At 40.1% G+C, this 22,828-nt stretch overlaps 1 protein-coding gene across 10 annotated transcripts in view; it reads left to right on the top strand.

Annotated features, from left to right (window-relative positions):
• The window catches only part of cunh4orf54 (chromosome unknown C4orf54 homolog), a 25,880-nt gene extending 3,463 nt beyond the window's left edge, over positions 1-22,417 (top strand). The window contains exons 2-4 of one of the 10 annotated variants that reach the window (XR_001422972.1): positions 5,294-5,680; positions 5,773-5,812; positions 15,771-22,417. Coding sequence is in view for 3 of the 10 variants with exons in the window: in XM_015022598.1 (XP_014878084.1) it covers positions 7,043-11,704 (4,662 nt within the window). In the remaining 7 variants the exon portion in view is untranslated. The other 9 variants (XR_001422973.1, XR_001422971.1, XR_001422970.1 and 6 more) reach the window with 9 other exon arrangements.
• Positions 22,418-22,828: the final 411 nt, after the last annotated feature.

Consider the following 22,828-nt stretch of genomic DNA (forward strand, 5'->3'; position numbering starts at 1 on the left):
TATGTAATTCTTTCACTAGTAAAATACATCCCAAATCTTCCGTTTTTGTTTTGAAAGTTTCCTAAAGACACGATGTGAGGAAGAAGAGGGAGAAATCTATAAAGAGAGACGGATTCACTGCAGCACGGATGAATCTCACCTCGGATTTTGGACTCGTCGGCTGAAAAACATATATATATATATATATATATATATATATATATATATATATATATAATCCAGTATTAATCATTATTTATTTGTGCCATTATTAATCTTTATTTATTAGTGTTTGTATAGTTATATAAAATATGTATTGATATTACTAAAACATTTATTAAATAAATTATGAACGGCTGTGTGCTTTGTAATATGCTCTTGACACATCGATATCAGAATATTCCACTCCTATTGTTATAGCCACTAAGCATATTTAAATATGCTGAACTATGTATTAAAAACATATTTAAAGAATACAATTGTTTTTAAATGTTGCTTTGATAGATGTTTGAATATGGTTTACAGAAACAAAAAAGTGTGTTATGATCGATTAAATCCGCTGATACGTCATTGTGCTGCTAAACACATAACGCTGAGTGGAGTGGAGTACCGCTCCAAGATGGCCGCCCTAAATCTCGTCAACGACAATAGGCGAGAGCGGTCCATGAGGCGTCTATGCTTATATGTCTATGTGTCTAATCATCAGTAATATAATAGCCCTGCATAAATCGACATGTAAAATCAGCAGCGCTTCGCTTCACAGACGGTGGGGACTTCTTCCAACTTTTAGCGTCAGTGGGAAGGAAAGCTTAAAGAAGGGTAAGATCTGTGGACGTGATGCTAGCAAAGCTAGCTGTACTGACTGAGACACTTGTGAGTGATTCTCTAATTGGAGATACATTTGGTACTTCAAGAAATGACAAAAAAAACCTTTTCATTTCTTAAAAAGTTTCTTATGTAGTCTATTGAAAAGGCATTAAACTTTAAAAAAATCTGTAATTGCCAAACATTAGCTACATATTTTATAATTTTTTCTCAGAAAAAACGTATGTTTTGCGGTATGTTATGTCAACTCTGTTACGGACAATATAGACAGTGAGTGAAAAAAACAATAAATTCTAGCAGACTAAAATATTTTTATTCCATTACACCAAGTGTCCTACTACCCAAATACTTTAAATTGAGATGTTTTACTTAAAAATACATTTAAAAAAATCAAAAGATACTCAACTTTTCAAAGAGTTATTCACATAGGGTCAAACGTTTTTCATTAAAACTCATTGAAAACCATCATTCTTTTAGAAATAAAATTGGTCAGTAATACTCAATCACAGCAGAAGTCAACCAACAATGTATATGGTGCTCTGGACAATTGACAGGACCATAATAATTTCGAACTGAAAACTCTGTTACTGTCAACTCTGTTACCCTATTTGGTAACAGAGTTGATGGTAACAAAATTGACAATTTCAAACATTTTCATGAAAAACTCCACTTGTGAGTAGAAATTCTGAAAAAACATGACACCACTGATATAATTATTTAAAAACCATTAAATAAACTTGTCTCTGATCAAAAATCTGTGGTATTTTTCTCATGATACTTTGGTAACAAGATTGACGTTGAAAACAATAACCCCTGGTGATTGTGATTTTTAGACTAAAATATTTCCCAGAGAATGGCACATAGACCTATGTGTGTTTGAGGTCTTACAGGAAAAGTAAATGACTTAATTTTATGTAGTTTATATAGCCATAGAAGGCAATTTCACAGATTTACAGAGACAAAACCATATGGTAACAGAGTTGAGAAAAAATTCTCGGACACATATTTTTTCGAAAATAAGGGTATTTTGAGTTAATTTAATGTGATGTTATTAAATTGACCATTTAGGCAGTTTAAAAAAAATAAAAAAAACAAATTCACCAAAGAAAAATCATAAAACATAGGTTTTTGCATCAATTTTCAGGTTAATAAAAAAGACAGTACCCAACTCGGACAACAAGAAGTCTTGGTTTTTCAGCTATATAAAACAATTTTAAATGTATTTACTTAAATGTTTTTACTTGTTAAATATTATGATCCATTAAAATGAGTAATAAATTACTAAAACATTTAAAAATTGAAATATTTTAATATACCAGACCAAAAATAATGACTCTGGACATCAAATGTATCTGCAATTATAGAATCACTCATCTGCGATGAAAAAAAGTTGTCACTCATGCGCTGAATTATTGTGTGGAGGTGTTGACTGAGGTGTCGCAAATATGGGACAACGCTGTGACCAAAGTCTGCATTGATATGACATTCAGGAACGATCCGATTCTTCTGGACGTATCTTTGCTGATTAAATTTATTTCAGTTTTAAGTATTTAATATCTAGATGTTTTATGGAATGTGGCTCTTTCAGATCAATTTGAGAAGCAATTTTGATAGGTAAAACTTTATTTTTTTGTGCTGGTCTTGACATGGTCTAGGGTAGGTGGTCTTGACTACAACTCTGCTACATGGTTCCTCGGTTGCATGTCCTCTCCCACCCACCTTCTTTCCATCCCTTCTGTTGGATTTCTTTAAAAATAAATGCCACTAGTGGCAAAAAAAGTGAAGTTCATGCTATGTCAGGACAGGAGACGAGATGTTTCCATCCCTGAAATTATGATGCATAGAATCACATATCTAAGTTTAAACTATGTTACAGAGTAAATGTAATAAAAACATGCTTTATCTGTGGCATTGTTCATTAATAAAATGGTACAATTCTAATGTATTAAAATTAAATACGATTGGTTCACTTAATTATATTGTATTAGGGATTAGATAATGCATTCAGCGAGTACTTTTACTTTTAATACTTAAGTATTTTTAAAAGCCAGTGCTTTTTTACTTTTACTTAAATGCAAATGTTAATGTGGTAGTTTTACTTTACTTGAGTAATTTTTTGTCTGTGTATTTGTACTTTTACTTAAATACATTTTTTGAGTACTTTCGCCACCACTGGTAAGTAGCAGAGTCACTAACGATGAATGTAGTAATGAATGGAGCTCTAATTATGGGAATGTGTCCACCAGGGAGGAGTGATTGGTTTCCAGGTTTTGTAACTTGTGTAGTTGTGGACTCCGGAGTTGTGAAACTGAGAGCAGGGAATCCATGGAGTGGTCTGGTGGAGGTTGCTGGAAAGTATACCATTGGAGGGCAGACAGACTTGGAGGAAGAGGAGCGAGACGTTACCAGTCATAGGACTTGATCCAGAGAACTTCAGTCTGGAGAGCTCGAAGAGAAACAAAGCACAGGGAGCAGAATCCGGAGCACTGCTGAGAACACCATGTATGGCTAACACTCAGGCACTGGAGGACTGGCCACTTACTCCTCTGGTTGATTTCAGAAGATGTTGTGCAGGTGTGTCTGTAATGATCACATCATCTGTGCAGCAACAGGAAGTTTCTGTTACTGGAATCCGTGACACCAACTCCCTGGCTCCATCTGGTGGAGAAACTGTGGAAGTGGATGAATAATGGAAACGCCACACAGAACCCAAACCCCAGCTTTCCAACATTATTATTGCTGTCGTTGTTGTGTTGTTGTTGTCAGTAGGAGTAGCAGTAATAGCAACACTTATTTCGGATGATATTTAAAAATATGAAGCCAGTGTTCAAATCTGAGGAGTTTTAGGTGCTTGGATTTGAAACACTGAGCTTAGAGGTGTATTCAGCTGGTCCCTAGTGGAAAAAAACAAAAACAAAAAACTTTAGTATATTTCAAACATACTTACATTTGTGTAAATACAATTTATGCATACTAAGTTTTAAGTATACTACATAAAAATATAAACAAAGTATACTAAGAGTATGGTTTTACCGATTTTGACATTATAACTTTAAACACACTTAAATTAATTGTACCAAAATACACTTTTAATGAAAGTATACTTTAAGTGAACAAAATATGTATTTTCTCAAGTGTACCAATGAAAAGATATGCTTTCAAAGATATTTTGTGTATATTTTAATATGCTCAAAATATAATATTTTAAAATTAAAAGTAAACTATTGACTATTAAATATACTCACATTTCTATATGATTTACATTACATCTCAGTGTATACTTTAGGCTAATGAAGTATGCCTTTTTAATAATCTTTACTATTTTGTTGAAATGGCAAAGAATAAAAAAATAATCCTTGTAGTGGAACTTGATGTAATGTTGTTTAACAATGTAGTAAATAATATGTTCATGCCTCAAAACATCAAATATTGACAGTTTAGTGACAGAGGTTCTACAACAAAAACATTACTTTTCCTGAACACAAAATGTAGCTGGTATCTTCAGTTTTACATCTCTCCGAATATGATCTGTTGTTCTGAGGGTTTTTTTTTTTTTTTTTTTTTTTTTTTTTTTTTTTACTAAAACACGGAAGCTGTCTTACCCAGTCTATTTTCAGATGTATTAGTGAACGGCATTAGCTCCAGACCAGATGGGGGCGGTAATGCAGATCTTCACTTTTTGTTGTTGTTGTTTTTTTAAAGCGCCATAAAAAGAAGAACAGCCATGAAGCCGGGGAAAATAACACATGCTTTTCAAATTCGCCATTTTTACTTGCATAATATTGCCTTAAAAGTACAGAGGGCCTTGATAATAGTAGTTTTGGTAAACTCAAGCTGGTGACCTCCTAGTCCGAGTTAGATGACAACACAATTGGACAAGAGCTGCATGGAAATGAAATGTGGGTCACCAACGGAGACCAAAGGGAGGAAAGCTGCCAACGTGTTGCTAGCTGGTGGTAAGTTTGCTTCAAAATGTCAGTTCTTTTTCTAACTTCGCTCGGTGTCTCACTATGGGAATCGCCTCAGCGTGACCCAACTACGGAAGCTCCAATGACATCACGTCTGTCCGCGACAGACAGGTTGAGCCGTGACCGTGGCTCCACCCGCCATCCAATATCACGGCCAACCTACCCCTCTCAACTCATTCTCGCTTTCTTCCCGTGTGAAGAACTACAACAAAGCTCCCTCAGCACATTCAGGCTAGCTTGGCAGTGCAGTACATATATAAACAAACTGACGTTGGTTTCAGAAGTAGTTATTTTATCAGTTTTATTGTGATTTTTATGATTATTACTGTAACAGTCATTCAACTTCATGTAATAACTGAAGAAACTGCATGGAGACTCTGTGTGTTGCAACTTATAGTTTTCTTCAAACTTAGCCTGGTTTTGATTAAGCTCAGTATGCCAAAGAGACTTTGATATTGTGAGGCTGTTTTTATAACTCGTTCATTATTGTTTTTATCTTCAACATATTTTTCCTGTCTCAGAAGAGGCTCTGGCTCCACCAGATCACCACACCAGTTCTGAGAATGAACCTCCACATCCATCTTCATAGTGTAAGGCTTTTTTTTTTTTTTTTTTTTTTACCCTGAGTAGCGGGCTAAATTTTTAACAGCAAAAACTGGTGTGTTTCCAACACTAAGTGCTTAATAAACATGATTTGATTTTAAAATAATTGGACAGAATTTATTCCCCTTGTTAATCTACCATTTCTCTTCTATACATTTTATTCATTGTTAGCTTCACAGGTCACCAATCTGTGACCTGTGATGGACTGCTGGAGATGGGCAGCACAAACCCCCCTCAACACCCTGCAAGGATGAGCATGTTCACATCATGAATGGAAAGCTTTTAAGCTAGTTTGTCTCCCTTAGGTCTACACTTAAAACAACTTCATAGTTAATGCCAGCGTCAACTGATTCTATGATATTGCTGACTATTTTTTTTCTACTTCTAACATTTACAGGCAAAGAAGTCACCCAGAAATGTTTTACTGGGACAATAAGGTAAGTAAGTCTCAGACACTAAACATTTATGTTGGCACTCTATGCGACTTTACTTTGTTCACAGCATTGTGCAAAAACAAATAACATGACTTACTTAAAACAACCATAAGAAACACTGTTTGGGTAAAACTCTCTACAACCATAAGCATCAGAGTAACGTTTTTTAGAGGTTCACCTGAGAGAAACAGTTCAGATGGGAGACAAGTAAACATTTAAACGCATGCCACTCTGGAGAATCAGGTTTTATTCTGGATAAAAATTAAGTTGGAGATAACGAGAGTGTCAGGCTCAGGTTTCACTCTATGAGGGTCTACATTCATAAAAAGTACACTAATAACATTGTGTACTTATCTTTTAGACTGCTATGAACAAATTCGAACTGCAAAGAGCAAATGCACTAAAATGTGAAACATTCGATGTGTGATACTTGTTCACCTTACTAATTTACAGTGAACATACAACTACAGTAAAGTGTAGCTACACTGTAGATTTCAAAAGACTGTGCAAATATTATGTAGTGCTGGGTTAAGCATTTTCAGGGAGAATCACCAAATATCACCATTCTGAGTAAGTGACAGGCTTTTGCAGTTTATTTTGTTTCCATAAATGATACATTTATATCTTTATGTATTTAACATTTTTTCTCTCCTAACTTAAGTCAATAAAGGAGCACCTGATGCAGGTAGCCCTCTATTTTTCTTTAACATAAAAAGTACTCCTGGATCAGAACTTCTGCAACTTTGTGTATTTGCTATTTCTTCCTGCAGTTGGTCGTGGCACATTGAGCCAGGTGCTGGTTCTGCTGGAGGTTTTTTCCTGCTAAAGGGGAATGAGTTTTTCTATCCACTGTCCTTGCATAAATGCCCACTATGAGGGATTGTTGCAAAGTCAAAGACTTAATGCAGTCTGCAGGTTTTCCTTAGATGCAAAACTTTTTTAATTAGAATAATAAACTAAACGTGGCTACATTGTTTGATAAATGGGAACAAATTGAAAGAGATTGAACTGATTTTGAATCTTATTGTATGATAGATTCAACTGGCTAAAGAAACATACTGAGAACAAAGTAGAAAATGTAAAGCTAAAAGCAGATTTCTGAAGAAGCTTATTTTTTATTATGAAAGATAACTCAATAAACTGTTTACAGTATTGTCATTTAACTTCAAATATTTATAAAATCTAAATGGAGGCGACTACCGACACCAGCTTGTGTCATGTCCTAGACAGAACATGGTTATATCTCTGGTTCCTTTTAGGATTTCACATGCGCTGAGACGGAATGTCTGGCGTGCTCCGGTGTCACTGGAGTCTGTCTGGCTGGACGCAGAGCTTTGTGCACAGCACCATCTCTGGGTGAAGGAAGCAGAAGTCCTCAGTGGCCCCAGCTGCGCTGCCAGCTTTGTGTCAGACACCAAATGTAAGCTTAAACCCGCCGCTACAGACATGAAGACAAAGAGAAGATGCACCCAAAAGCTGGCAGCGAGTGGGCAAGTGATAGATCTGCTCCAAAAAGGCAAGCAAAACATCCTGAAAACGCAGGACGAAACCAGATATGTTGATTTGGAGTCCGAGGACGAGAAGGTCTGTCGCTTTGGTCAGAGGAGCCAAGTGTCTGTCATTGCTAAAAACGGTGGATTTGAAGCAGTTTGTGCGTCGGAGCCAAACTCTGACCTGAAGGAGATGCACAGCAAGGAGGGAGGAGAAAGCACCAGAGGTGAGAAATGCATGAAAGTTGTGAGAAATCTCCCCTCTCCATCATCCTCACCTTGCCTGAAAAAAACTGAGACTAGCCTACAAATAGGAGAGAAAAGTGGTGAGAGCACATTTACGTACACCACCATGTCCAAAGGCATGGGCAGCAAGGCAGACCGCGAGGAGGAATCCCACAGCACCAACAGCTATCTGAGTGGGAGAAGTGAGTGTGAGGACTGTGAGGAGGTAGATAATGTCAGCCTGGTGCTCTCTGATGAATCCGCTCTGTCCTTAACCGAGGATCATTACATTACCACGCACGAGATTCAGCTCTCGGAGTTCTCTGACCATGAAGGGGACTACGACCTGGGCGTGGGCTCCTCCACTAGCTGGGACATTGAAGATGAGAACCAGGTGTACCCATTCATAGGCTACTCCTTTGCGGGTGAGACAGGGGCTTGTGGGGCGCCCTGCTCCAAGGGCGCTGCAGCAGTAGCAGCAGCGGTCAGCACTCTGCTTGAAAGTGATCTGAGCGATGCGGCCAAGTTCTGCAGCTCAGATGATCCCGAACAGAAGCAGGGTGAAGGACAGATCCACATGTCAATCAGAACCACATCCCGAGCTATAAATGACCCTGGCAGCATCCAAGAGGAGGAAAATATCCTTTGTCATGCCAGGCGCTCCGGAGACATGAGACGCTATGTTTTTAGGGGAGTGGATGGGAAGGCAGAGACCTTGTGTGACAGTGCGAAGTGTTTCATAGCCGCGCCCGGACGCCCGCACTTTGGCGGCAGATTGAGGGGGAAAGAGGTCACAGAGTATTCCAGCGGCACGTCCAGCGCTGTCAGCGAGCTGGACGACGCTGACAAGGAGGTGCGCAACCTCACAGCCAAAGCCTTCAAGAGCTTGGCCTACCCTTACTTTGAAGCCATCAATTTCAGCACCTCCAGTGAGTCCTCTGCATCAGAGCATGGCCGGAGGAAAAACACGTGGTCCACATTTCTGGATCTGAAATATGGCAACGTGAACATGTCTCAGGGACTGGACCAAAGTGTGATTTCCTGTCAAAACCCTGCGGCCTCATATGAAATAGGCAAAAACAGCGACAACAGAGGTTATAAGGGCACCATTAAGCCCACAACTAAGATCTTTGCTCTGAAAGCCAACCCCCGCAGCACCTCGTCATCAAAGCAGATCCAGCTCATGGGAAAGTTTGGGCAGGGCCACAGCGGAGTGATCAGACTCACAGAGACTCTGAATTTTTGTTGCAATGTCAAATCGGGAATGTCTGGGGAAGAAAGGCGCACTAACTTTGCGCAAAACGCAGCAGGATCATGTTCCACGGATGATATTACCAAGAGCCTGCAGAGCAGCCAGCAGAGAGGGGCCAGCAAGCTGCCCTCTAAAACCATGGAAGACACGCATAAGAAAGCCATATTCGCCTCCAGTTTGTTAAAAAATGTTCTTTCTAAGAAGATGCAGTTTGAGCAGGAGCGCAGGATGGAGAGGGGGGAGATCAGCGAGCCACACCAGGCGCCGTCCCCGGGCTTTGTGCTGCAGGAGAGCAACAATAAGTGGAAGGGGAACAGGGAGCTGGAGAGGCAGAGCTCCAAGTTCTCTGAGAGGGGCTGTGACTATGCCATAATGTGCGTGGATGAATTAGGGGACTTTGTGGACAGCGGCTCATGTGATAGTAAGAGGCAAGACGCGTGTGCTCCCGCAACAGAAACTAATTTAAACTCGGCCAATGAAGCTGGGATTGATACTAAAAAAGGCGCATTGCATCGCAGCCAAAATAGCGCGTTCAGATGCTGGAAGGACGAGGAGCTAGAGTTTCAAAAGGATCATAAAAACCATCAAACTCTGCTGGACAAGCTGCCTCCAGTTGATGACAAAGAGAGTGAGTGGGATCCGTTCTCTGCAAGCTGCGGTAAACTGACTAAAATGTCTCATTTGTTTGTGCCAAGTATCCAACTACTGCCCAGTGACAGAGAGGTGCGCCCGCAGCTGCAGAGAGGAGCTTATTCCTGGAATGGAAGCAACACTTTATACATCACAGACTCCAGGAGCTCAAAATCATCCAAATCACCGGAAATTAAAATCAACCTAAGAAGCGTTAAAGATAATAAAATGGAAGAGTTTGGAGGCTCCAAGCTGCGCGCCTCGAATATCACCGCTAGCCCATCAAGTCTGATCAGAAAAGAGGACTTCAAATGCCAAACCCTGGCTGCAGCTCTGAAGGGTGAGTCCTCAGATAAAATTCCGCACTTTATGGTTCGAGACATCAGAGATAATAAAGGGAAGTTACAAACTCCCATACACCAAGTCAGAGATGTGCGTAAGCTGGTTAAAAGTTCCTACCACTTAGTTTCCTTGGATAAGAACAAAAATAAATCAAATTCCTTTAGCTCTGAAATTCATTCAGAGCAAAAGAAGCAGATGCAAAACAGTAATCCTAACTGTGTGTCCCCCATGGTGATAAAATGTCAGTCTGTAAATACTAACAATGTAGAAAAACCTACCGGAAACCTTAAACAGGAGCAGTCTGACACATGCAGATCGTCTCCAGAGGGTGTAAAGAGTGCTCCACCCCAGAAGGCATCAGGGAGAGCAGCAAATACCTCGAACAGCTCAGAGGGAAACACTGGGATGAGCAATGAGGGCAAAACAGGTGCAACAAGGCAAGAAACGGTGTCAGAGACGGCAGAAAATAAACCGGAGTCAAAAGTCACAAATCAGGTGGCCTTGGAGAAACTCCAGGCTGCAGTGAAAACTATGGAGCAACTTTATGTGTTTGATAAAAATGAGTGGAGGAGAAAGAGTGAGCCTGAGCGTCTGACGGACAGCCATGTGTTGTCACTCATAGCTAGTGAAGAGCAGCAAGAGTCTGAGGAAAGAGGAGGGAGAGGGTTCAATACAGACAAAGCAGTCAGAAGAGATTCCTACCCAAATATAGACAAGACCCACCCGGCATTATCAGCGCCCTCCAGCACTGACAGCTCCCTAAGGTGGCTAGATAAAGACCTACTTAAAGTGCTTCAGTCATCCAATAGCCATGATGAAAGGTTGGTCACTAAGTCAGTCCAAACAGTTGGCACCATAGGGAGCAAGAGCATGTCCAGCTTTAGCTCCAAATCCAAGGCCTACACAGCTGCTGATGTTCCTCAATCAAACACCGCCCCACACACACCTTTCAGTGGCAAAAGCTTTGCACCAAAGTCTCCTAAATTGCCTGTGTCATTCAAAACCAGTCAGACAGGAGTTTGTGGGAAGAAAGATGCTGAACCGAGGGGAGTGAACCGATTTGAGCATCAGTTTTCAGGTGCATCGGTTGACAATGAGAACTACCTAACCATCCCAGTCAAATTTCAGCCCAACAACAGTAAAATGGCCGCAACTACAGATAAAACCTCAAAGACTCTTCACCATCAATCACTGCCAACCCCTCCTGCAGTACATGAAGACTGTACCTCTAGAGTCCAGGAGGACTACGGTCAGAGAACAAAACGTTCCAGTATTGTAATGGAGACCCATTCACCAGAGATCCCCTCTGCTACTATTTATCACTCCCTACCAATGGCTGTGTCTGCCAATCAGCCACAAATGTATTGTTTTTCCCCAGCAATCACTCCAGCCCCCACCCTGGACCCCTTTCAGGCGACACAGAGGAAAATGCTGCTAGATCCCACCACTGGAAACTACTACCTGGTGGACACGCTGGTGTCCCCAGCCACAAAACGTCTTTTTGACCCAGAAACACGCCAGTATGTGGATGTACCCATGCCACAGCCTCCGGTGACACCAGTACCAATGCCTATATCGCCGCTAGCGCTCAGTCCTGGAGCATATGGTCATACCTACATGATCTACCCAGGCTTCATGCCAACCCCTTCAGTGATACCTCCTCGAACGCTGGTACAGTCACAGATGTCCGTGCCATCAGAGGTAGAGGGTGTAGAGAAGTCTTCCTCACAGCAGTCTGAAGGAATGTACATGGAGAGTCCTTTCTATATGGCAACTACGAAGCCTCCCCAGGCAGCTTCAGGGGCTCAACAGCATGGCGCCTCCAACAGGCTACCGCATGGATGTTCCAGCATGAACCAGCCAGTCATCAGCATCAGCTCCCAGCAAGGGCCAAGGATCATTGCCCCACCCTCGTTTGATGGGACCACCATGAGTTTTGTGGTAGAGCACAGATGAGTCGCTAAGCTGGACAGGTGAGTCCTTCAGATTTTCCCTTATTTTTGCCTTTGGAAGAACTGGAAACCACAGTTCACCTTACCTATTTATTAAAATAACAAGTAGGTAACAAAAAGGCAAACTGTCCTGCTGTTATGGACATGGTCTTTTAGTCTGAGGGACATGGATGTTTTTTTTTTTTTTAACTTAGTTTCTTTCTCTCGGAAAAATAAATGTAATAATTTGGGTTATCATAAGAGAAACAAATGAGGGTTAATTGTTCTCACCATATATTCATAATTGTCACAGTTTTAAACTTAATTAGTATGCTAAATATTTAGTTTGTAAAGCAAATATCTAGCACAAAACTAAATCTTTAGTTAGCATAAATAGTTATGCCCAAACTAAATATTAGCTTGCTAACTGAATATTTAGTCAGAACAGTGAAAATATGGCCCCTCATTATTCAAAAATAACCGGAATTATTTGCTGTTAATTTTTGACTGTGTAACTTAACATTTCAAAAAAAAAAAAAAAAAATCAGAAGAAATTTAGGCTTTGGAAAATTAATGGATAATTTTAAAAGTCAATGAAAGGATAATCCTGACCATATATCTGTAATTTATGTAACCTTTTTGTTCAAACCATTTGTCACTGCATCAAACTGTCTAATTTCAGATTTCCCACATTTTCTGCAAGTTGCAGTAAAAACAAGCAGACATAAAAAGGTGTTTGTTGCATAGCTAATATCTGTAAGATTTCCATATACAGTGACAATAAAATTGTCATGTTGGGTCCAAGTCTTTTGACCCAACATAACCCACATACAATCAGTCTGATTTCCTGATAAAAATAAACTTGATCAGGAAATCAGATAAAGTTTATTTTAACAATGACCAGATTGTGTGGTAACAATGACCAGATTGTGTGGTTCTTGTTCTGTGGATGGGAAGCCAGGGTCATCAGCACTCTGAAGACAGTGGGAGAGATATGGTGAGTTGAAGGTTAATCACACAGGTTGAATTCTGAGGGAGAGGAATGATCTTACCTGGAGAGTTTCCGCCAGTGGGGAATTACTGTGGTCTCTGGGGTTGTGGTCTCTTTGCAGGGGCCCTTGATGATCCTGGTTCCAATGTGAGGTCCAGATAGAGAGTTCTTTGGAGGTAAAAAGGTTGCGGTGGAGGGCGGACAGATAAATTCATGAGAGGAGAGGTGAGGAGCAATCCGACTGCCAGTGTGAATCCAGGAACTTGTCAATGATTCTTCAGCAAAGGCGAAGAGAGACTCGGGCAACCAATGGGTAAAATCTGCGGCGTCATGAGGGGGAAACCAGAAGGCCAGGAACTCGGGCTACGCAGTGGGTAAAATCTAAAGTGCCATGAGGAAACACCTGAGAGAGATGCAACAGGGAAAACTTACTTGAAACAGTCTCAGAGAAACTTCAAAGAGCGGATTCAGAGGGGTGCTGAATACCATAACTGGCAAACACCAGGTGTAGAAGTGCCAAACACCAGGTGTAGAAGTGCTGGTAGTCCGTACCTCATATACTCCTAGGTGATGAGGTGATTGATCACAGGTGTTCTGACTCAGTCAGCAGGCACGCCCTCCAGGTAGTGCAGCCTCGAGGCACCATCTAGTGGATGATGAGGGAAGCAAGCAGACAAACAGAAAACCCCCACAAAGAGCCAAAACCCCAGTTCCCAACAGTACCCCCCCACCACCACCTGGCGGCCCAGACGAACGGTAATCGGTGAACAGGGAAGAGTCAAGAATAAATGATCCAGGGACCCAAGAGCGCTCCTCCGGGCCGCAGCCCTCCCAGTTGACGAGGAACTGCCAACCACGACCTCGTTGATGGGAGTCCATGATCCAGCGGACGGAGAAAGCTAGATGCCCATCGACATCTCAGGAGGGAGGAGGGGATTGGAAGGAGGGCACATTGTGCTGGTCTGAACAGTTTCCCAAGTTAAACAACTTGGGAAACGTGGAATGGACACAGAGTGATAATGGAAGAAAGTGACGGACTGATGACCTTTTCGACTTTGTAGGGATTGATGAACCTGGTTGAGAGTTTCGTGGACATGGATTTAAGGGGAATGTCATGTGCAGAAAGCCAAACCTTTTGTCCGGGTGAATACTGTGGAGCAGGCGTTCTCTTACGGTCAGCAAAGCATTGGTTCTGTTCTGTGGTGTTGAACTGAAGTTATGGAGTTTTCTTTTTCATCTGAGGGGAACAGTCTGCATGAAAACAAAAGCACATGGATGGTTCTTATTGTCAGAGTCAGAAAATTGAGATAGAATGATGAGGGGTTTTGAAAGCTGTCTTACATTTATCCCCCTGGCGGATGCGGAGAAGATGGTATGCGTTCCTTAAATCTAGTTTAGTGAATCCTGTTGCACCATGAGCTGGTTCGAATGCTGAAGAGAGAAGAGGGAGAAGATATTTATTTTTAACAGTGATCTGATTTTAACCTCTGTAGTCAATGCACGGCCTCAGTGATCCATCCTTCTTCCCCACAAAGAAAAATCCGGCACCCAGGGGAGAGGAAGAGGGACGAATAATGCCGGCAGCCAATGAGTCCATTGTCTCCCATTTGGGTCGTGAAATGTTGTACAGTAGTAGTAGGTAGGTAGTGGTGCTCCAGGGAGAAGACCTATTGCAAAGTCATAGGGATGATGAGGTGGAAGAGAGAGTGCTTTGACTTGCTAAAAACAGGTGCTAAATCATGATATTCTGCTGGAATGGTGGATAAGTCGGGAGGGTCTGCTTCCTGTGATTTCGCCAGTGGCGGACCTGGAGGAACTGCTGAGCAGAGACAGGTGGAATGACAGTTATGTGACAAAGATTCAATATGCATTTCTGACCAGTTGTCAGAAATGCATATTGTGGGGTTGTGTTGTTGTAACCATTCAAAACCAAGGATTATGAATGAGTTTGCTGTGGGAAAAACAAAAAAAGAAATTTGTGTGCTGTGATTACCACATATGAATTCAAAGGTTCATTAAGGGCTTGAAAATAAGCAAAGGTTTTGTCTTGTGAGTAATCTGAGGTAGTGCTTTACCATCCAAGGCGGAGAGGCATGGGAAGTGGCATGGTTTCGATGGACATCTGTTGGATTAAACTGGAATCAAATTAGATTGTGTTCGCAACCGGAATCAAGAAGCTGCGGCTTTAATTCTCAAGTTTATGGCAAAATCTGCCACAGATCTCTGTCCTTGTTTGATTGTCCATAATTCTCGGGAGTAGGATGTTTTATCTGATTCTTGATGAAATACTTGTTTAAATTCTATCAAAAAGTATCCGAATGTGCAACCAAATGAGCAGGTGAATGAAACTTCTGCCCAGACTAATGCCCATTAGACTTCTGGCCAGTCTGATGCTCGGTCAGTTAAAAGTGAAATTATGAAAGCTATTTTTGCACCATCATGGGAGAAACTTCGAGGGGAATGATTGAAAACTAGTGAGCACTGTAGATGGAAACTTTTACAATGGTTTATATCACCTGAAAATTTGTTTGGAGTTGGTGGACGGATTTCAGAAAATGTGGAGTGGCCAGTGGTTCAGGACTGGAAGCGGAGGCTGGAGCTGGAGCGGAGGTCTGTTGGAGAGAGCTTTGTAAAAAGTTAGACAACTCTTCAAGACGTCGATTTGTTTCAGCTTGGCTGGAACCCAGGTCTCGTAAAACAGTATCATGGGTTTGAATGAGTGAATGTTGTTCTGCCAAAGTTCTCCTGAGAGCATCTGTGGGGTTTGACTGTTGGCCTGAGTGTTCTGTTATGTTGGGTTGAAGTCTTTTAACCCACATACGGAACTCAGCCAGGAGAACAGGAAATCAGATAAAGTTTATTTTAACAATGGTGAAATATGAGATTGTGTGGTTCTTGTTCTGTGGATAGGAAGCCATCCATAGAATATAGAAGATAGTGCTGAAGTACTGTCTTCAACACTATGAAAACAGTAGGAGAGATATGGTGAGTTGAAGGTTAATCACATGGGTTGAATTCTGAGGGAGTGGAATGATCTTACTTGGAGAATTTCCGCCAGGGGGGAATTACTGTGATCTCCGGGGTTGTGGTCTCATTGCAGGGGTCCTTGATGATCCTGGTCCCAGTGTGACATCCAGACGGACAGTTCTGTGGAGGTAGATGGAAGAGGCTGCGGTGAAGGGCGGTCAGGTAAGTTCTTCAGAGAAGAGGTTTGGAGCAATCTGACTGCCAGCGTGAATCCAGGAACTTGTCAGTGACTCTTCAGCAAAGGGGGAGAGGGACTTGGCAACCAGTGGGTAAAATCCACAGCATCATGAGGGGGAAACCAGAAGGCCAGGAACTCGGGCTACACAGTGGGTAAAATCCAAGGCGTCACGAGGAAACACTTGAGAGAGAGGTGACAGGGAAAAATTACTTAAAATAATCTCAGAGAAACTTCAAAGAGCCGACTCAGAGGAGTGCTGAGTACCATAACTGGCAAACATTTAGGCATCAAAGTGCTGACAGTCCAGTCCTCATATACTCCAAGGTGATGAGGTGATTGATCACAAGTGTACCGACTCATTCAGCAGGTACACCCTCCAGGTAGTGCAGCCACTAGGCACTGGACAGGTGAGTACTTCACCTTTATTATTATTTTTGCCTCTGGAAGAACTGGAAACCACAGTTCACCATAACTATTTGTTAAGGTAGCAAATAGGTAACAAAAAGGCAGATTGTCCTGGCCTTATGGACAGGGTCTTTTAATCTGAGGGACATGGATGTTTTTTTTTTTTTATTTATTAGTTTCTCTCTTTCTTTTGGAAAGATAATAAATCTAAGCATAAAAATAACTAAATCAGCCACCTCAGTGGATGATGAGGGAAGCAGGAGACAAACACAAAATCCCCACAAAGAGCCAAAACCCCAGTTCCCAACAAAAATGTGTAAAAATTCTTGTTAAGATTGCAGGTTTCTGTAATGTAAAAAATTAAGACACTAAAAAATGTCAGAGCTTTTCCCATCTTGAGAATGACATCAATCCTGTATTATTTAACTAGATACACATTTGTCCGAATGGAAAATGTAAAGGAACATAGAAAGATTCTGTGGCCTGGTTGCAGAAATCTGCACATTTTAAACTAAATATTATTGAACCACCATGGGATTTAAGTTTATTCTTAAAGTCTACAATCAGTTTCAACAAATCTGATTAACCATGAAAACAAAAAAGTATTACATTGAATCTGAAATAGTATTTCTGGAGGGAGCTAAATATCTTAATCTTTAGGATCTTTGCTTCAGATCCTGGAGATCTTTAATAAGATCAGATACAAGAGGAAACATGCAGAAAGATCTGACAACTGTAATGCCATCAAAATTTTTCCATAGATTTTTGAGTAATAAGTAAATAATTCTGACATTTTGATTTTTTGTTTCTATTTACCTGAAGAAAGTTATGGCACACAATATTCGCTATATTGAAAATACATCTTGATTCTACATGGTAAAAACAAAACAAAACACCATATAGAGAGAAAATACAGCTACACAAAAAACCCTGATATCCAAACTGGTTAGCAAAGACATAGACTTGCCCACCAAGACAAGACGTTGGTGGGCATGTCCACCAACATCTTAGGTTAGAAATTATACACCGTGTTTACAGCATATAAAAAAATTACATAAAATGCACAAGACATAAAACGAAAAGAAGGAAAGTAGTGCATTCTTCTTAGAAGAAGTCATTTTTTAGGAAAATTGAAGACGTCCACTGAGGCTTAGGCTTGGTGTGAAAGTTAAAAATGAGAAGCCATCTTTCCTAAGAACATCCAGCGACCAAACAGAAAAATCCATTAAAAACTATGTCCTGTATCCATTTTACTTTTTAGTTCTGTGTAAGGAGATGTTTGCAATTAATTATATTCAGTTTTTTATTATTTTATTTTTAATCTGGCAAGAACATATAATTGATTACAGAAATAACAGCTAACCCTAACAACAACAACAGTAATAATAATACAGCTGAAAGATTATGAAAACTCAAGAGACCAAGACAATATAACTTAAATATGTGGATAACATACATTCAAGCATGCACATGAGTATATGTACACAAACTGAATTAGAACATGGATATTTAAAACTACAGAAGTAAACAATCACTGTCAGTGGTTAGAATTAGAAGGAACTACTGAAGCTACCAGGCTAACAGCAGAGTTTCTATGTGGTTTTCAAGTTTGAGGGAGGGCATCTAGTCTCTCAAAATAAGATAGTAGAGGGGCCCAAGTTTTATGAAAGTTTTTCATCAATCCTCTAACACAAGAGTACCCAAAGTCAGTCCTCGAGGGCCAGCATCCTGCATGTTTTAGTTATCTCCCTGCTGGTAATAGCAACTTTTTCAGCATGTCATTGTTCTTCTTAGACCTTCTAATGAGCCATCATTTGATCCAGATGCGTTAAACCAGGGAGAAAACTAAAACATGCAGGATGCTGGACCTCGAGGACCGACTTTGGGCACCACTGCTCTAACACAACATTTGATCTTCTCTAACTTAAAGAACAGAGCCAGGTCTTTCAACCAAAGAGAAGCTTTGGGTGGATGCTCTGATTTCCATGTTTATGAGATTCTTCTTCGGGCGATTACAGTTGAAAAAGCCAGTATATTTTTAAAATCACATGTTATTGTTATACTCTCCCCTGGTTCTCCAAATATTGCCAATTCAGCACTGGGTTGATTGTCTATTCCAAAACTTAAGATAGTGTCTGAAATATCATAGAGGTCCTGCACAGTTTGTTACAGGACCAGAACATGAGTTAAATTTGCCTTAAAGTTCACTGACTACAGAATATATCCTTGAGAATCTGGCTCTGCTATAATGAATTCTATGAAGAACATTGGACTGAATTAGTCCAGGTCGAGCACATGAAGTTGACCTGTTTACTCTATGCAATGCATGATACCAAGTCTCATCAGAGAAGTTTATTTGAAGTTCTTCTGACCGTTCTGCTCTGATCTCATTGAGCATTACTGTATTGAGTGATACAGTATTGCTCAATGTAACATATGTAACAACATATAGATCTCAAAATCTATATGCTGTTGTAGATTTTTGAGATGAGACCTCTACCTTGTGTGGGAGTTTACAAAATTATGTCTACTCCACCCTTTGGAGGTAAATTGGGAAAGCAAGGACTGGTGTTAGGGACAAAATCTCAAATCTGGAGATAGCGGAATGGGGTGGAACGCTAATTATATTAATTTCTTAGCTCTATAATACATAAGTGAAACAGCCACAGTACAGTTGTAAAGTTTGCTGCCTAACATGTCTCTGTACCGTAAAGACATGTTTATATGGAAATTATCAGAGTATTATCGACATTAGAGTCTTCATTGACGGAAATGTTTCATGTTTGTGGAGGAGGAAAGGTTCAGGTGAAGGCAAGTGTCTGTTATCTGTGGGACCTGAAAAGCCTCAGCTGCTGCTGGACATCAGGATTCTGGCTGGCAGCGAGGAGCTGCAGCAGTATCAGTTGGTTTTTTTTATAGGAGCAGTCATTTAAAGACACAGAGGGCGAGAAGTCGGCTTCATTACATAAACACCACATGCAACACAGCAGCAAATAACCTTGCCTGCACTCTGGGGGAATATTTGGAGTTTTCCTTCTTTTTTGACAATGAGACCCACAGAATGGAGGGCTCAATTATGTTTATAAAGTAATGTGGTAGTCAAATACTCTGTATAGAGTGGAGTAAGCAAAAGGGTGCAAACTGTCATGATGACACTCATAGTATTCATTGACTTACATGTAATGTTTATAAGGGTAAGTAGAATATAAGGGGTGAAAATGTCCTCTGGTGGGAAGGTGGTATGCTGTAAAGATTACCTTCAGATTTCATGTTGGGAGGGGGCTATGAGTACACCCAAGATTATACATAATGCAGGCAGATTTGTCTTTTCGGGTGTTTTCACATCTTTGATTGGGCACCAAAACTGAACAAATAATTCCATTTCAAGCTGGTGCTGTTCACTTTCACTCTGCACTGTATAAAATGAACCAAACCCTTTAAAAACCTGTTCCTGGCAATTTTCGGTAACCTTTGTAGCATCGAGCTGGTGCATTACATACGTCAGAGACAAATGTCAGCTATTGGGTAACATTTAAAACTTCAACAGAGTCCATGCCTCCAGGAAGAAATTGTTTCTTAATAGCCAAGGGTCAAAAAGACCCTCTGGACGAAGCAATGCGAAGAAGAAGGAACTGGTTTTTACCAAGCTAAGTTGATAGGCTAAACATAGTGACCAGTCCATGTAAGGGCTGACAAAAATGTACTCATACCTCCCACCTAGGATCACATTAGATTGGACAGTTATATTTAGATGTCTCAGGAATGCAAACTCCACACATAGAAGGTTCCTGCAGGGGTTAAACCAGGTACCTGTAGGTGAAAGGCAGCATTGTTCTCTAAACGATGGCTTATCACCAGCATCAAAGAGAAGTCTTCTAACTTTACATTTTAACATTTTCCCTGAAAAATAAATGAATCCTGGTAAATAAAGTTTTTTTCAGCATTTTGTATGCAATAGTCAAAAATATACTGATAGAGAGATAAAACATTGACTATTTATGTTGGTTTTAAGTCCAGTTCTTTGATCGATGTGTGTGTGTGTTGTACATCATTATAACGATTGCTGTAAGTGCAACAGGCTGAGTGAAGACTAGGGTTTCATCTGATCTTACTGTGTTCATAAGAACTTTCTCTCCTCTGTTTTTCTCCCCTGTAGGACTGGAGCTTTCGTGATTATTGGCCACCTCTCGGTTTATCCTCTTCATTGTTTTACACTGAGGTTGTTGTTTTACACTGAGCAATTTAGTTGTTCAGGTATTCTATCTAACTGCTGCTGAACCTTTTTTGACTTTCTACAAGATTGTAATTCATGCTTTTTTTACATCACTGCTAAACCAAGAATGAATGCCTTTGAAGGGATTCTTTACCCACTACTGAAACTAAATAGATTTTGATTTGGAAAAATTATTTTCCAAATCAAAATAAAGATTGATTTATCTAAGTTCTTCTAATTTTAAAAATAGAAGAAACTACTTGTTTTGAAGAAACTACTTTATACAGTTATGAATTTAAGTACCTGTTCCCTGTTAGATTTTGCTGAATTTACCAAAGAGTTTTTACAACTTTAGTTGTCATGATGACTTCTTCTGTGTTGGTGCTTTATGATGCACACAAATCAGTGTTGATTCAAAGCACTTTATGTGCATAATATACATTATTGCACATTTTTTAAAAGCTAAGGTTGGAAAAAATGTAATGTGACATGTCTTTTGTTTGTACTGGTTTCTTTTGAGAATGTGGAGCTGCTGGACAGTCCTTGTTAATACATGTCAGGCATCATTGTTATTCCAGATTATTCTTTTATAATGAATGCTATGAGTAACTGACAGTGACAAATGCATTCGTTATGAGAGCGCAAGCCATCTTATTGAATTATATTTCACTCTCATTTTTAGAAATGTCATCTTGCCATTTGTTTTCTTTGTGTCTTTTAGGGGAAGTGTCCTCTATTTATACTTTGTACATAGTTTATTTTTCCCAAAGTATGCACACTTTTTAAAGTCTTACACTTAGATTCTGCCATAAACTTTCTGAAGATAGTAGGGCTTTCAGGGGTAAGTGGAAGTAGGGTTTGCAAGACAAGAAAATGAATGGTTGAGACTTTGTGAGGGATGTGTGGGTTAAAAGTGGAGGGACTTTGTAGGAGTAGGGCAAAAAGCTGGACATGATGCGTTATGTTTTCACTTTGCTCAACTGATTTTTTTGTTTTGTTTTTCTGCATAAAAAAATGACTTCACAAAGTTAGGTCTTGACTTTGCAACTGAGAAGATGGCATATGTTGAAATACATAATTAAAACAGTACTTTTGAACTGTAAATGTTTTTTACATATTCACAATGTTAAATTGAGGTTGTTTCTGCTCTTATGTTGTACTTTATTATGACACAAAAACAAACATTTCTCCAGTTACGTTTCTGCAGCCACTTGTTTACTGACACATGAAATCAGTGGTGGTTCTTTCAGGAATAGTTCCCTGGCCAGAGCCCCTCCTAATGCTATCCTCAACCAGTTCAAACTAAAGCAATTAGATGATTTTCCAACAGAAAGCTTGTAACCTATAGTTTCCAGTACTCAGTCAGAAGCAAGTAAAATTACATGCAATTTTGCAAAAGGTTTTCACGATCGCTTGAAGTGGTTTTTGGCTTTTACGAAAAATATCTAATATCGTAAAGGGGAGATGGAAACAGATTTGCTGAACATCTGTCATAGCAAACTTACCTGTAAACTGATGAGTCTCTGCCTTAATTGAGGCACAAAACTTGGAAAAACTTCTACATCTTGTTACAGCCATGCGTAATGCCACATTCTGCCTAAATCACGCTGACTAGCCTGGTGTCTTATTTTGTACTTCTTAGATGCCTGGCCCCCTTTCTAAAGGGTTTGCTCCAAACCAGTAAATGAAAACATTCATATTCTCTTTTCTTTTTTTGCTACATTTTAAAAGTTTGCTCAAAAATTGCATGACAATAGAAAACCAGGGTTTATAGTTCAGTGGACTCCATAAACACCAGATCTCAATGAAAAAGAGAATGTGGTGGAACAGGAGGATCTCATTATGGATTTTCAACTAAAAAAATCTGCAGCAACTGTATCATGCTGGTATGTCAATAAAGACCAAATCTACTTTGACACTGCAATGCAGCCAGACTCACCATACTGTCTGCTGAAGATGTTAGAACAGGATATAAAACAGTAATGCTTGAATACATATTTATTAAGTCAAATTTTATTTCCCTTGAGAACTTCCTCTCCCAAAAACCTTTGAAGCAAATAATGTCCTGTAAAATAAGTATAACTTAGCACACACTACTTGATAAGTTTGGCTATGCTCATACTGAAAGAACATAGCCACAACTAAATAGCAAAATACAGGGTCTGAGTCTGTGGTTTAGAGGCAGTGTAATACTAACTCAGCTTGAACTCAGAGCAGTAAGTGAGCATTAAAAAGTTCCTCTGCTGCCTGGGGATCCAGAGTAAGTGGGTCAGAGGAGGATGGAGGTACTGGTTGAGTACATGCAGGGTCAGGTTGCAGATTTCCAACTGTATCC

The sequence above is a fragment of the Poecilia latipinna genome, unplaced genomic scaffold, assembly GCF_001443285.1.
Source record: "Poecilia latipinna isolate Pla-1442-1.1 unplaced genomic scaffold, P_latipinna-1.0 Scaffold3056, whole genome shotgun sequence".
In the NCBI taxonomy this organism is placed as follows: domain Eukaryota; kingdom Metazoa; phylum Chordata; class Actinopteri; order Cyprinodontiformes; family Poeciliidae; genus Poecilia; species Poecilia latipinna.